Here is a 12,500-nt window from a genome sequence, read left to right on the forward strand (position 1 = left end):
TATTTGTAAATAGCGTAGAGGAAGCAGTGAGGACCGTGAAGAACCTGGAGGACAAAGGGCGAGTAAGCACCTCGGCCTTCCTCTTCGGGTATGGCGACGGAGGAGGCGGCCCCACGCAGGACATGCTTGAGAGGGCCAGGAGGCTCAAGGATGCTGACGGATGTCCGAAGTAAGCGTCCTTCGGGAGATAGAAAGAAGGAGAGAAAGAGAGAATCAGACAGAGGCAGAATCAGACAGAGAGAGAGAGAGACAATCAGAAGAGAGAGAGAGAGAGAAGCCGAGACAAACACAAAGAGAGCGAGAGAAAGAGAACTTATCCCAACCAAACCAAACTATACTCCCTCTCTTAACACTCCTAGCTCCACACCCCTTAAACCATTTATGTTTGCTCTTATTCCATCCCCATTCCCTCCTCCATCCTACCTCCTGTTCATCCCATCTGCCTGTAGTTTTCCAGAGCTGACGTGGCCGGTGAATCACAGCCCCTGGAAAGGTCGTCCATGCATTGTATAGTAGATCAGACAAGCATTGCACTCGTAAAGGTCACTTCCATCTCCTGTGTCCAAGCCCCTCGCACTCGCTGCACCTTTTCTCTTCCTTCACTCGAGGATTCCGAGTTTGGAAAGGATAAGGGTGTGGCGTTCTTTGGTATGCGTTTGGGTCTCTATTTTTCTCTCTTTCACTGTCTTTTCGTCTGTGTCTTTGTCTGTCATGATTCTCTCTCTCTCTCTCTCTCTCTCTCTCTCTCTCTCTCTCTCTCTCTCTCTCTCTCTCTCTCTCTCTCTCTCTCTCTCTCTCTCTCTCTCTCTCTCTCTCTTTCACTCACACACACACACACACACACACACACACACACACACACACACACACACACACACACACACACACACACACACATATATATATATATATATATATATATATATATATATATATATATATATATATATATGTATATATATATGTATGTATGTATATATATACACATATATAAATTTTCATTTCTCTAAGTCCTTATTTTATCCACGTTTTCATTTCTTCACGTAAGATTTTCTTTATCGCCAAGTCTTCCCCTTATCACCTTCTCCACATTCCTTCTTTATTAAACTCCCTTTTATCTTCTTCCCTTAACAGCTGCCCTTTTTATCCTCTTCCTCCTCCTCCAGGATGAACATCGTAACTCCTGACGTATTATTTTCCACCCTGGAGAGCGAACAGCACAACATGTGTCGTTGGGTTGGGGAACTGTACCTCGAGCTTCACAATGGTACATATACTAGCCAGGTATGTATTTGTGTAGCTCGTGGTAGGGTATTACGAATATGTGAGTCTGTAATAATTTTAGGTACATTATCTTTGAGCGGAGTGAAGCTTCGAATATGTCACCCAGTGAATATTCGTATATACAGACACATATATACATAGATAAGCATATCTCTCTATCTAGCAGACATATATACATATATTTATCTAGAGGGTAGATATGCATGTCTAATCTGATAGATATGCACTTATTTCAGTGTATATGCATGTCCGTATAATGAATATTTATTGGATCGGGCCTCGATGAAATTTAACAAATCGGCCGAAAGTGTGGTAAGAAGCTGATGTTCGAAACGGAATTCGAAACTGGTTTGACTAGAGGTTTGACCCAGGCAGTCCGAGGTGTTTGTTTACCTTTTTTTGTTAGTAGGGTATTTATTGAATGAAATATTAGGTTGTTGAGAAATGGGTTTTGAATGATTGTGCATACACTGTAGTGTATAGTATTAGAGGCTTGCTGAGCATCAAACTGTGTGTGTGTGTGTGTGTGTGTGTGTGTGTGTGTGTGTGAGAGAGAGAGAGAGAGAGAGAGAGAGAGAGAGAGAGAGAGAGAGAGAGAGAGAGAGAGAGAGAGAGAGAGAGAGAGAGAGAGAGAGAGAGAGAGCGCGGATGGACGGGTATGGACTTATGCAAAGGGCAGCATCACAGTCCGACCACAGTTAAATTTTACTTCAAATATTAATGCAAATCAGGTGTAGAAATCGGCGTGAATAATCAAGCCATTCAGCAAAATTAGGTGGAATGGATCTCATTTTTCAGTAATTATCATTCATCATATGTTTCTAATTGGGCGTAAATGATGCTGCATTTGTGCTTTCGTATTATTGCTATGAGTGATTGAGTAAGCGAAATAATGATAATGATCATAATACTTATAATGCCAATATCAATAGTAATGATGATGATGATAATGATAACAATGATAATGACAATAGATTTAATAATAATGATAATGATAAAAGTGATAATGATACTATTAATAATAGTAATAATAATGGTAATTATTATACCAATAATAATGATAATAATAGTAATGACAATTATAATGATAATAATAATAATAATAATGCTGATAATGATAATGATAATAATGATAATGCCAATAATGATAAAGATGATAGTAATGATAATGATAATAATAATGATACTGATAACGGTAATATTAATAATAATTACAATCATAATGATAATAACAATGATAATAAAAATTGTAATATTATTAATAATGATGATAATAACAATAATAGTAATGGTAATAATAACAATGCTACTAACGATTATAATGAAAATAATTATAACAATAATGATAATGATAACAACAATGAAAATAGTGAAAAATAATAACAGTAATACTGATAATAATTACCATGGCAGTAATAATAACAATAATGATAATGATTATGATAAAAACAACAGTGATAATGATAATAATAATAATGATGATTATAGCAATATTTATAATAATAATAAGGCTGTTAATAATGACAATAACAGTAATAGCAATAACAGTAATACAAAAAGTTATGATGATAATGACAGTAATGACAGCAGTGATATTGATAATGATAATAACAACAATAATGATAATTATGATGATGATAAAAATAATTAGTGTAATAATGATAACGGTAATGATAACGATTACGATAATAATCATAACGATTAAAATCATAATAATAACAATGATAGTGATTATAATGACAATTATAGCGGTAATGATAATGATAATTGTAATAATATAGATGACAATGATACGGGTAAAAAAGTTATTTATGACAATGACACTCAGAATAAAAACAAAAACAGCCAGCGACATTACCCATAATAACAATAACAAGATGATAAACGGAAAAAAAACACTTGAACACCAATCTAAAACAAAAGGTAACCCACTTCAACCCTCCTTCCACCTTTCCACTTGTCCATCCTTCCACCTTTCCACTTGTCCATCCTTCCACCTTTCCACCTGTCCATCCTTTCACCCTCCCACCTTTCCACCTTTCCAATTTTCTATCCTTCCACCCTTCCACCTGTCCATCCTTCCACCTTTCCACCCTTCCACCTTTCCACCCTTCCATCCTTCCACCCTTCTATCCTTCCACCCTTCCACCTTTCCATCCTTCCACCCTTCCACCTGTCCATCCTTCCACCCCACCCTTCCACCTTTCCATCCTTCCACCCTTCCACCCTTCCACCTTTCCATCCTTCCACCCTTCCACCTTTCCACCCTTCCTCCCTTCCACCCTTCCACCCTTTCACCTTTCCACCCTTCCACCTTCACCTTCCACCTTTCCACCTTTCCACCCTTCCACCTTCCATCCTTCCACCTTTCCACCCTTCCACCTTCCACCCTTCCATCCTTCCACCTTCCATACTTCCACCTTCCACCTTCCACCTTTCCACCCTTCCACCTTCCACCCTTCCACCTTTCCACCCTTCCACCTTTCCACCCTTCCATCCTTCCACCCTTCTATCCTTCCACCCTTCCACCTTTCCATCCTTCCACCCTTCCACCTTTCCACCCTTCCACCTTTCCACCCTCCCACCTTTCCACCATTCCACCTTTCCACCCTTCCACCTTTCCACCCTTCCACCTTTCCACCCTTCCACCTTTCCACCATTCCACCTTTCCACCCTTCCACCTTTCCATCCTTCCAGCCTTCGACCTTTCCACTTTTCTATCCTTCCACCCTTCCACCCTTCCACCTTTCCACCTTTATATCCTTCCATCCTTCCACCCTCCCATCTTTCCATCCTTCCACCCTTCCACCTGTCCATCCTTCCACCCTTCCACCATTCCACCTTTCCACCCTTCCACCTTTCCACCTCCTTCCACCTTTCCACCTTCCACCTTTCCACCTTCCACCTTTCCACCTTTCACCCTTCCACCCTTCCACCCTTCCCACCCTTCCACCCTTCCACCCTTTCCACCTTTCCACCCTTCCACCTTTCCACCCTTCCACCCTTCCACCCTTCCACCCTTCCACCTTTCCACCCTTCCACCTTCCACCCTTCCACCTTCCACCTTCCACCTTTCCACCCTTCCACCTTTCCACCTTCCACCCTTCCACCTTTCCACCCTTCCACCTTTCCACCCTTCCACCTTTCCACCTTTCCACCCTTCCACCTTTCCACCCTTCCACCTTTCCACCCTTCCACCTTCCACCCTTCCACCTTTCCACCCTTCCACCTTTCCACCCTTCCACCTTTCCATCCTTCCACCTTTCCACCCTTCCATCCTTCCACCTTTCTATACTTCCACCTTTCCACCCTTCCACCTTTCCACCCTTCCTCCCTTCCTCCCTTCCACCCTTTCACCTTTCCACCCTTCCACCTTTCCACCCTTCCACCTTTCCACCCTTCCACCTTTCCACCCTTCCACCTTTCCATCCTTCCACCCTTCCACCTATCCACCTTTCCACCCTTCCACCCTTCCACCTTTCCATCCTTCCACCTTTCCACCCTTCCATCCTTCCACCTTTCCACCCTTCCACCTTTCCATCCTTCCACCTTTCCACCCTTCCATCCTTCCGCCTTTCCATCCTTCCACCTTTCCACCCTTCCATCCTTCCACCCTTCCACTTTTCCACCCTTCCACCATTCCATCCTTCCACCCTTCCACCTGTCCATCCTTCCATCCTTCCACCTTTCTACCTGTCCATCCTTCCACCTTTCCACCCTTCCACCTTTCCATCCTTCCACCTTTCCATCCTTCCACCTTTCCACCCTTCCATCCTTCCACCTTTCCATACTTCCACCTTTCCACCCTTCCACCTTTCCACCCTTCCTCCCTTCCACCCTTTCACCTTTCCACCCTTCCACCTATCCACCCTTCCACCTTTCCATCCTTCCATCTTTCCACCCTTCCACCTTTCCACCCTTCCATCCTTCCACCCTTCCACCCTTCCACCTTTCCACCTTTCCACCCTTTCACCCTTCCACATTTCCACTCTTCCACCTTTCCACCCTTTCACCTTTCCACCCTTTCACCCTTCCACCTTTCCACCTTTCCACCTTTCCACCCTTCCACCTTTCCACCTTTCCACCCTTCCACCTTTCCACCCTTTCACCCTTCCACTTTTCCACCCTTCCACCCTTCCACCCTTCTACCCTTCCACCTTTCCACCTTTCCTCCCTTCCACCCTTCCACCTTTCCACCCTTCCACCTTTCCACCTTTCCTCCCTTCCATCCTTCCACCCTTCCACCTGTCCACCCTTCCACCTTTCCACCTTTCCACCCTTCTACCCTTCCACATTTCCACCCTTCTACCCTTCCGCCCTTCCACCTTTCCACCCTTCCTCCCTTCCACCCTTCCACCCTTCTACCCTTCCACCTTTCCACCCTTCCTCCCTTCCACCCTTCTACCCTTCCACCTTTCCACCCTTCCTCCCTTCCACCCTTCCACCTTTCCACCCTTCTACCCTTCCACCTTTCCACCCTTCCTCCCTTCCACCCTTCAACCCTTCTAGCCTTCCACCCTTCCACCCTTCCTCCCTTACACCGTTCCACCTTTCCACCCTTCCACCCTTCTACCCTTCCACCTTTCCACCCTTCCATCCTTCCACCTTTCCATACTTCCACCTTTCCATACTTCCACCTTTCCACCCTTCCATCCTTCCACCTTTCCACCCTTCCACCTTTCCACCCTTCCACCTTTCCATCCTTCCATCTTTCCACCCTTCCACTTTTCCGCCCTTCCATCCTTCCTCCCATGCACCTTTCCACCCTTCCATCCTTCCACCCTTCCACCTTTCCACCTTTCCACCCTTCCACCTTTCCACCTTTCCACCCTTTCACCCTTCCACCTTTCCACCTTTCCACCCTTCCACCTTTCCACCTTTCCACCCTTCTACCCTTCCACCTTTCCACCCTTCTACCCTTCCGCCCTTCCACCTTTCCACCCTTCCTCCCTTCCACCCTTCCACCTTTCCACCCTTCCACCTTTCCACCCTTCCACCCTTCCACCTGTCCATCCTTCTACCTTTCCACACTTCCACCTCTCCACCCTTCCATCCTTCCATCCTTCCTCCTTTCCACCCTTCCATCCTTCCACCTTTCCACCCTTCCACCTTTCCACCCTTCCACCTTTCCATCCTTCCACCTTTCCATCCTTCCACCCTTTCACCTTTCCATACTTCCACCTTTCCATCCTTCCACCCTTCCACCCTTCCTCCCTTCCTCCCTTCCACCTTTCCACCCTTCCACCCTTCCTCCCTTCCACCCTTCCACCCTTCCTCCCTTCCACCCTTCCACCTTTCCACCCTTCCACCCTTTCACCTTCCCACCCTTCCACCCTTCCACCCTTCCATCCTTCCACCCTTCCACCTTTCCATCCTTCCACCCTTCCACCTTTCCATCCTTCCACCTTTCCACCCTTCCACCCTTCCATCCTTCCTCCCTTCCACCTTTCCATACTTCCACCCTTCCACCTTTCCACCCTTCCACCTTTCCACCCTTCCACCCTTCCATCCTTCCTCCCTTCCACCTGTCCATCCTTCCACCCTTCCACCCTTCCACACTCCAGGCGGACATGAAGAGGCTGTGTAGGAGCGCTGAGTTCCACCTCCGCGACGCTGAGTTCCTCCTGAGTGCTGCTTCGGCCTCGTTGGGTGTCGCAGCGTCGGCTCTTCTCCAGACGTGAGTTGTGCGGTTTCTTGCGGTTATTTGTGGTTTCTTGCGGTTATTTGTGGTTATGTGTGGTTTCTTGCTGTTATGTGCGTTTACTTGCGGTTATGTGCGGTTTCTTGCGGTTACATGTGGTTTCTTGCGGTTATGTGTGGTTACTTGGGGTTATGTGTGGTTACTTGCGGTTATTTGTGGTTTCTTGCGGTTATTTGTGGTTTCTTGCGGTTATTTGTGGTTACTTGCGGTTATGTGTGGTTACTTGGGGTTATGTGGGGTTACTTGGGGTTATTTGTGGTTTCTTGCGGTTATTTGTGGTTTCTTGCGGTTACATGTGGTTTCTTGCGGTTATGTGTGGTTTCTTGCGGTTTCTTGCGGTTATGTGTGGTTTCTTGCGGTTATTTGTGGTTTCTTGCGGTTATTTGTGGTTTCTTGCGGTTATTTGTGGTTTCTTGCGGTTATTTGTGGTTTCTTGCGGTTATGTGTGGTTTCTTGCGGTTATGTGTGGTTTCTTGCGGTTATGTGTGGTTACTTGGGGTTATGTGTGGTTACTTGGGGTTATGTGTGGTTACTTGGGGTTATTTGTGGTTTCTTGCGGTTATTTGTGGTTTCTTGCGGTTATTTGTGGTTACTTGCGGTTATGTGTGGTTTCTTGCGGTTTTATGTGGTTTCTTGCGGTTATGTGTGGTTTCTTGCGGTTATGTGTGGTTACTTGGTATTATGTGTGGTTACTTGCGGTTATTTGTGGTTTCTTGCGGTTATTTGTGGTTTCTTGCGGTTATTTGTGGTTTCTTGCGGTTATTTGTGGTTTCTTGCGGTTATTTGTGGTTACTTGGGGTTATGTGGGGTTACTTGGGGTTATTTGTGGTTTCTTGCGGTTATTTGTTGTTTCTTGCGGTTATTTGTGGTTTCTTGCGGTTATTTGTGGTTACTTGCGCTTTCTTGCGGTTATGTGTGGTTACTTGGGGTTATGTGTGGTTACTTGTGGCTATTTGTGGTTTCTTGCGGTTATTTGTGGTTTCTTGCGGTTATTTGTGGTTTCTTGCGGTTATGTGTGGTTACTTGCGGTTATTTGTGGTTTCTTGCGGTTATTTGTGGTTTCTTGCGGTTATGTGCGTTTACTTGCGGTTATGTGCGGTTTCTTGCGGTTATTTATGGTTGCTTGTGGTTATGTGTGGTTTCTTGCGGTTATGTGTGGTTTCTTGTGGTTATGTGTGGTTACTTCCGGTTATGTGTGGTTTCTTGCGGTTATGTGTGGTTTCTTGCGGTTATGTGTGGTTTCTTGTGGTTATTTGTGGTTTCTTGCGGTTATGTGCGGTTTCTTGCGGTTGTGTAGTTTCTTGCGGTTATGTGTGGTTACTTCCGGTTATTTGTGGTTTCTTCCGGTTGTGTAGTTTCTTGCGGTTATGTGTGGTTTCTTGCGGTTATGTGTGGTTTCTTGCGGTTATGTGTGGTTTCTTGCGGTTATGTGTGGTTTCTTGCGGTTATGTGTGGTTTGTGGTTATGTGTGGTTTCTTGCGGTTATGTGTGGTTTCTTGCGGTTATGTGTGGTTTCTTGCGGTTATGTGTGGTTTCTTGCGGTTATGTGTGGTTTCTTGCGGTTATGTGTGGTTTCTTGCAGTTATGTGTGGTTTCTTGCGGTTATGTGTGGTTTCTTGCGGTTATGTGTGGTTTCTTGCGGTTATTTGTGGTTTCTTGCGGTTATGTGTGGTTTCTTGCGGTTATGTGTGGTTTCTTGCGGTTATGTGTGGTTTCTTGCAGTTATGTGTGGTTTCTTGCGGTTATGTGCGGTTTCTTGCGGTTATGTGTGGTTTCTTGCAGTTATGTGTGGTTTCTTGCGGTTATGTGTGGTTTCTTGTGGTTATGTGTGGTTTCTTGCGGTTATTTGTGATTTCTTGCGGTTATGTGTGGTTACTTGGGGTTATTTGTGGTTTCTTGCGGTTACGTGTGGTTTCTTGCGGTTATGTGTGGTTACTTCCGGTTATGTGTGGTTTCTTGCGGTTATGTGTGGTTTCTTGCGGTTATGTATGGTTTCTTGCGGTTATGTGTGGTTTCTTGCGGTTATGTGTGGTTACTTCCGGTTATGTGTGGTTATTTGTGGTTTCATGCGGTTATTTGTGGTTACTTGCGGTTATGTGCGGTTTCTTCTGGTTTCTTGCAATTGTGTGGTTTCTTGTGGTTATGTGTGGTTTCTTGCTGTTATGTGTGGTTTCTTGCGGTTATTTGTGGTTTCTTGGGGTTATTTGTGGTTTCTTGCGGTTATTTGTGGTTTCTTACTGTTATGTGTGGTTTCTTACTGTTATGTGTGGTTTCTTGCGGTTATGTGTGGTTTCTTGCGGTTATGTGTGGTTTCTTGTAGGTTTGTGTGGTTTCTTGCGGTTATTTGTGGTTTCTTACTCTTATGTGTGGTTTCTTACTGTTATGTGTGGTTTCTTGCGGTTATTTGTGGTTTCTTACTGTTATGTGTGGTTTCTTGCGGTTATGTGTGGTTTCTTGCGGTTATATGTGGTTTCTTGCGGTTATGTGTGGTTTCTTGCGGTTATGTGTGGTTTCTTGTAGGTATGTGTGGTTTCTTGCGGTTATTTGTGGTTTCTTGTGGTTATGTGTGGTTTCTTGCGGTTATTTGTGTTTTTTTGCGGTTATTTGTGGTCACTTGGGGTTATGTGTGGTTTCTTGCGGTTATGTGTGGTTTCTTGCGGTTATTTGTGGTCGCTTGGGGTTATGTGTGGTTTCTTGCGGTTTCTTGCGGTTATGTGTGGTTTCTTGCGGTTATTTGTGGTTTCTTGCGGTTATTTCTGGTTTCTTGCGGATATTTGTGGTTTCTTGCGGTTATGTGTGGTTTCTTGCGGTTATTTGTGGTTTCTTGCGGTTATTTGTGGTTTCTTGCGGTTATGTGTGGTTTCTTGCAGTTATGTGTGGTTTCTTGCGGTTATATGTGGTTTCTTGCGGTTATTTGTGGTTTCTTGTGGTTATGTGTGGTTTCTTGCAGTTATGTGTGGTTTCTTGCAGTTGTGTGGTTTCTTGCGGTTATTTGTGGTTTCTTGTGGTTATTTGTGGTTTCTTGGGGTTATTTGTGGTTTCTTGCAGTTATGTGTAGTTTCTTGCGGTTATGTGTGGTTTCTTGCGGTTATTTGTGATTTCTTGCGGTTATGTGTGGTTTCTTGCGGTTATGTGTGGTTTCTTGTGGTTATGTGTGGTTTCTTGCGGCTATGTGTGGTTTCTTGCAATTATATGTAGTTTCTTGCGGTTATGTGTGGTTTCTTGCTGTTATGTGTGGTTTTTTGCGGTTATGTGTGGTGTCTTGCGGTTATGTGTGGTTTCTTGCTGTTATGTGTGGTTTTTTGCGGTTATGTGTGGTTTCTTGCGGTTATGTGTGGAATCTTGCGGTTATGTGTGATTTCTTACGGTTATGTGTGGTTTCTTGCTGTTATGTGTGGTTTCTTGCTGTTGTGTGCGTTTACTTGCGGTTATGTGCGGTTTCTTGCGGTTACATGTGGTTTCTTGCGGTTATGTGTGGTTTCTTGCGGTTTCTTGCGGTTATGTGTGGTTTCTTGCGGTTATTTGTGGTTTCTTGCGGTTATGTGTGGTTTCTTGCGGTTATGTGTGGTTTCTTGCGGTTATTTGTGGTTTCTTGCGGTTTCTTGGGGTTATTTGTGGTTTCTTGCGGTTATTTGTGGTTTCTTGCTGTTATGTGTGGTTACTTGCGGCTATGTGTGGTTTCTTGCAATTATATGTAGTAACTTGCGGTTATGTGTGGTTTCTTGCTGTTATGTGTGGTTTCTTGCGGTTATGTGTGGTTTCTTGCTGTTATGTGTGGTTTCTTGCGGTTATGTGTGGTTTCTTGCGGTTATTTGTGGTTTCTTGTGGTTATGTGTGGTTTCTTGCAGTTATGTGTGGTTTCTTGCGGTTATTTGTGGTTTCTTGTGGTTATTTGTGGTTTCTTGCAGTTATGTGTGGTTTCTTGCGGTAATGTGTGGTTACTTGCATTTATGTTTGGTTACTTGTGGTTATGTTTGGTTACTAGCGGTTATGTGTGGTTTCTTGCGGTTATGTGTGGTTACTTGCGGTAATGTGTGGTTAATTGATGGATTACATGTTGCTTTTGTTGTTGGTTATTTTGTTTGTTTTGTTTGTTTTTGTTTTATTATTCTTATGATAGTTATTAGTATTTTGTTTAGGGAGGATGGTTTACATGCTGTGATTGTTGTTGTAAAAGTAGTAGTTGAAAGTATATATTTTAGTATCTTTTTCGATCTTTCATATTTTCGTTATTGGTAGTGATAGTAATAGTGGTATTAGTTTCATTATCATTGTTATTATTATCATTATAAATTGTCATTGGCTAAAGGTACTAAATAGCAGTAGTAGTCATAGTGGGGGTAGGAATTGCTTTTGCTGTTCCTAGAACTACTGCTGATACTGCTGTACTGCTATTATTACTACTACTATTATTATTGCTGATATCATTATCATTATTCTATTCTCAGTGTGATTACTAATACAGTATTAGTAATACTACCAATAGTATTATCATTGTTTTTATCGTTATTATTATTATCATCATTACTATTGTTATTATCATTATCATCATCATTGCTTTTATTATCCTTGTTACCTTTCACATTACCATCATAGATGCTGCTATTAATATCTGTATCATTATCATTAATTCTGGTTGATCATATTATGTGAATTATAAGTTAGAAATCCAGAAATATATAAAATATAAGTAATCCTAGTTCGTACCTACTTTAACTTCATCTAAAATCTAACTCAAGGAGAACGGTTTTTTGCTCTATTGTTTCAAGTATTCCACGTATCTTCCTTTCGAATTTTTTTCTTCAATATCACTCCCATCATATATTCAATTAACAATTACCAAAAGAGAATGATCTAGCTCAGTCGATGCTATTTTCTTTTCTTTTCTTTTTTCCTTCTTATTTTTTATATATATTCTATTGAAGGTCAGGTTGTTAGCTGGTTCAGTCACCTTGGAACTTTCTACGTGCGTGTGAAGGAAGTAAAGGCAGTGTGTGTGTGTGTCTGTGTTCATGTATGCGTGTGCGGGGTCTTCGTGCGTATGTATGTGTGTGTGTGTGCGTGATTGTGCCTGCGTAATCCTAAGTAAATTTATACATTCATGAGTCTTAGCTATGTTTATGCATGTCTCTAGGTGTGTTTAGAGGGGCATGTATTGCATGTGTGTTTATAGGAGCGTGTACCGTATATACGTGTAGCTGTAGATGTACCCATGTAATTTGTAACAGGACCTAGGAGTGTCCCCAATCATAACAGGGAATATCTTACCACACCAATACAAAATCTATGGGACGAGAAGGTCCCCCGGTCGTCCTGTATTCATGAAAATGTGTTATTTAGGTATCGACGTCGCTGAACCCTAAGTTACAGTACATGTCTGTATTTTATGGTATTAAGTTATGTAATTTTGCCACACCCAATGTACCCTTCGAACTGGAACACGTATTTCAAAGTGTTGATACAGTACTAAATACAGGTCGATGGCAACGTATTCATAGATCATCAGCATCTGTAT

General features: G+C 43.2%; 1 protein-coding gene across 1 annotated transcript in view; it reads left to right on the forward strand.

The window, feature by feature from the left end:
• LOC113807647 (alpha-mannosidase 2C1) overlaps nucleotides 1-12,500 on the forward strand; it is a 36,581-nt gene that overhangs the window by 11,761 nt on the left and 12,320 nt on the right. The window contains exons 10-12 of the mRNA XM_027358951.2: nucleotides 14-169; nucleotides 1,167-1,284; nucleotides 6,849-6,961. Of these exons, the coding sequence (XP_027214752.2) occupies nucleotides 14-169; nucleotides 1,167-1,284; nucleotides 6,849-6,961 (387 nt within the window). The remainder of the gene's footprint in view (nucleotides 1-13; nucleotides 170-1,166; nucleotides 1,285-6,848; nucleotides 6,962-12,500) is intronic.

This window comes from Penaeus vannamei, chromosome 31, assembly GCF_042767895.1.
Source record: "Penaeus vannamei isolate JL-2024 chromosome 31, ASM4276789v1, whole genome shotgun sequence".
NCBI classification, from domain to species: Eukaryota; Metazoa; Arthropoda; class Malacostraca; order Decapoda; family Penaeidae; genus Penaeus; species Penaeus vannamei.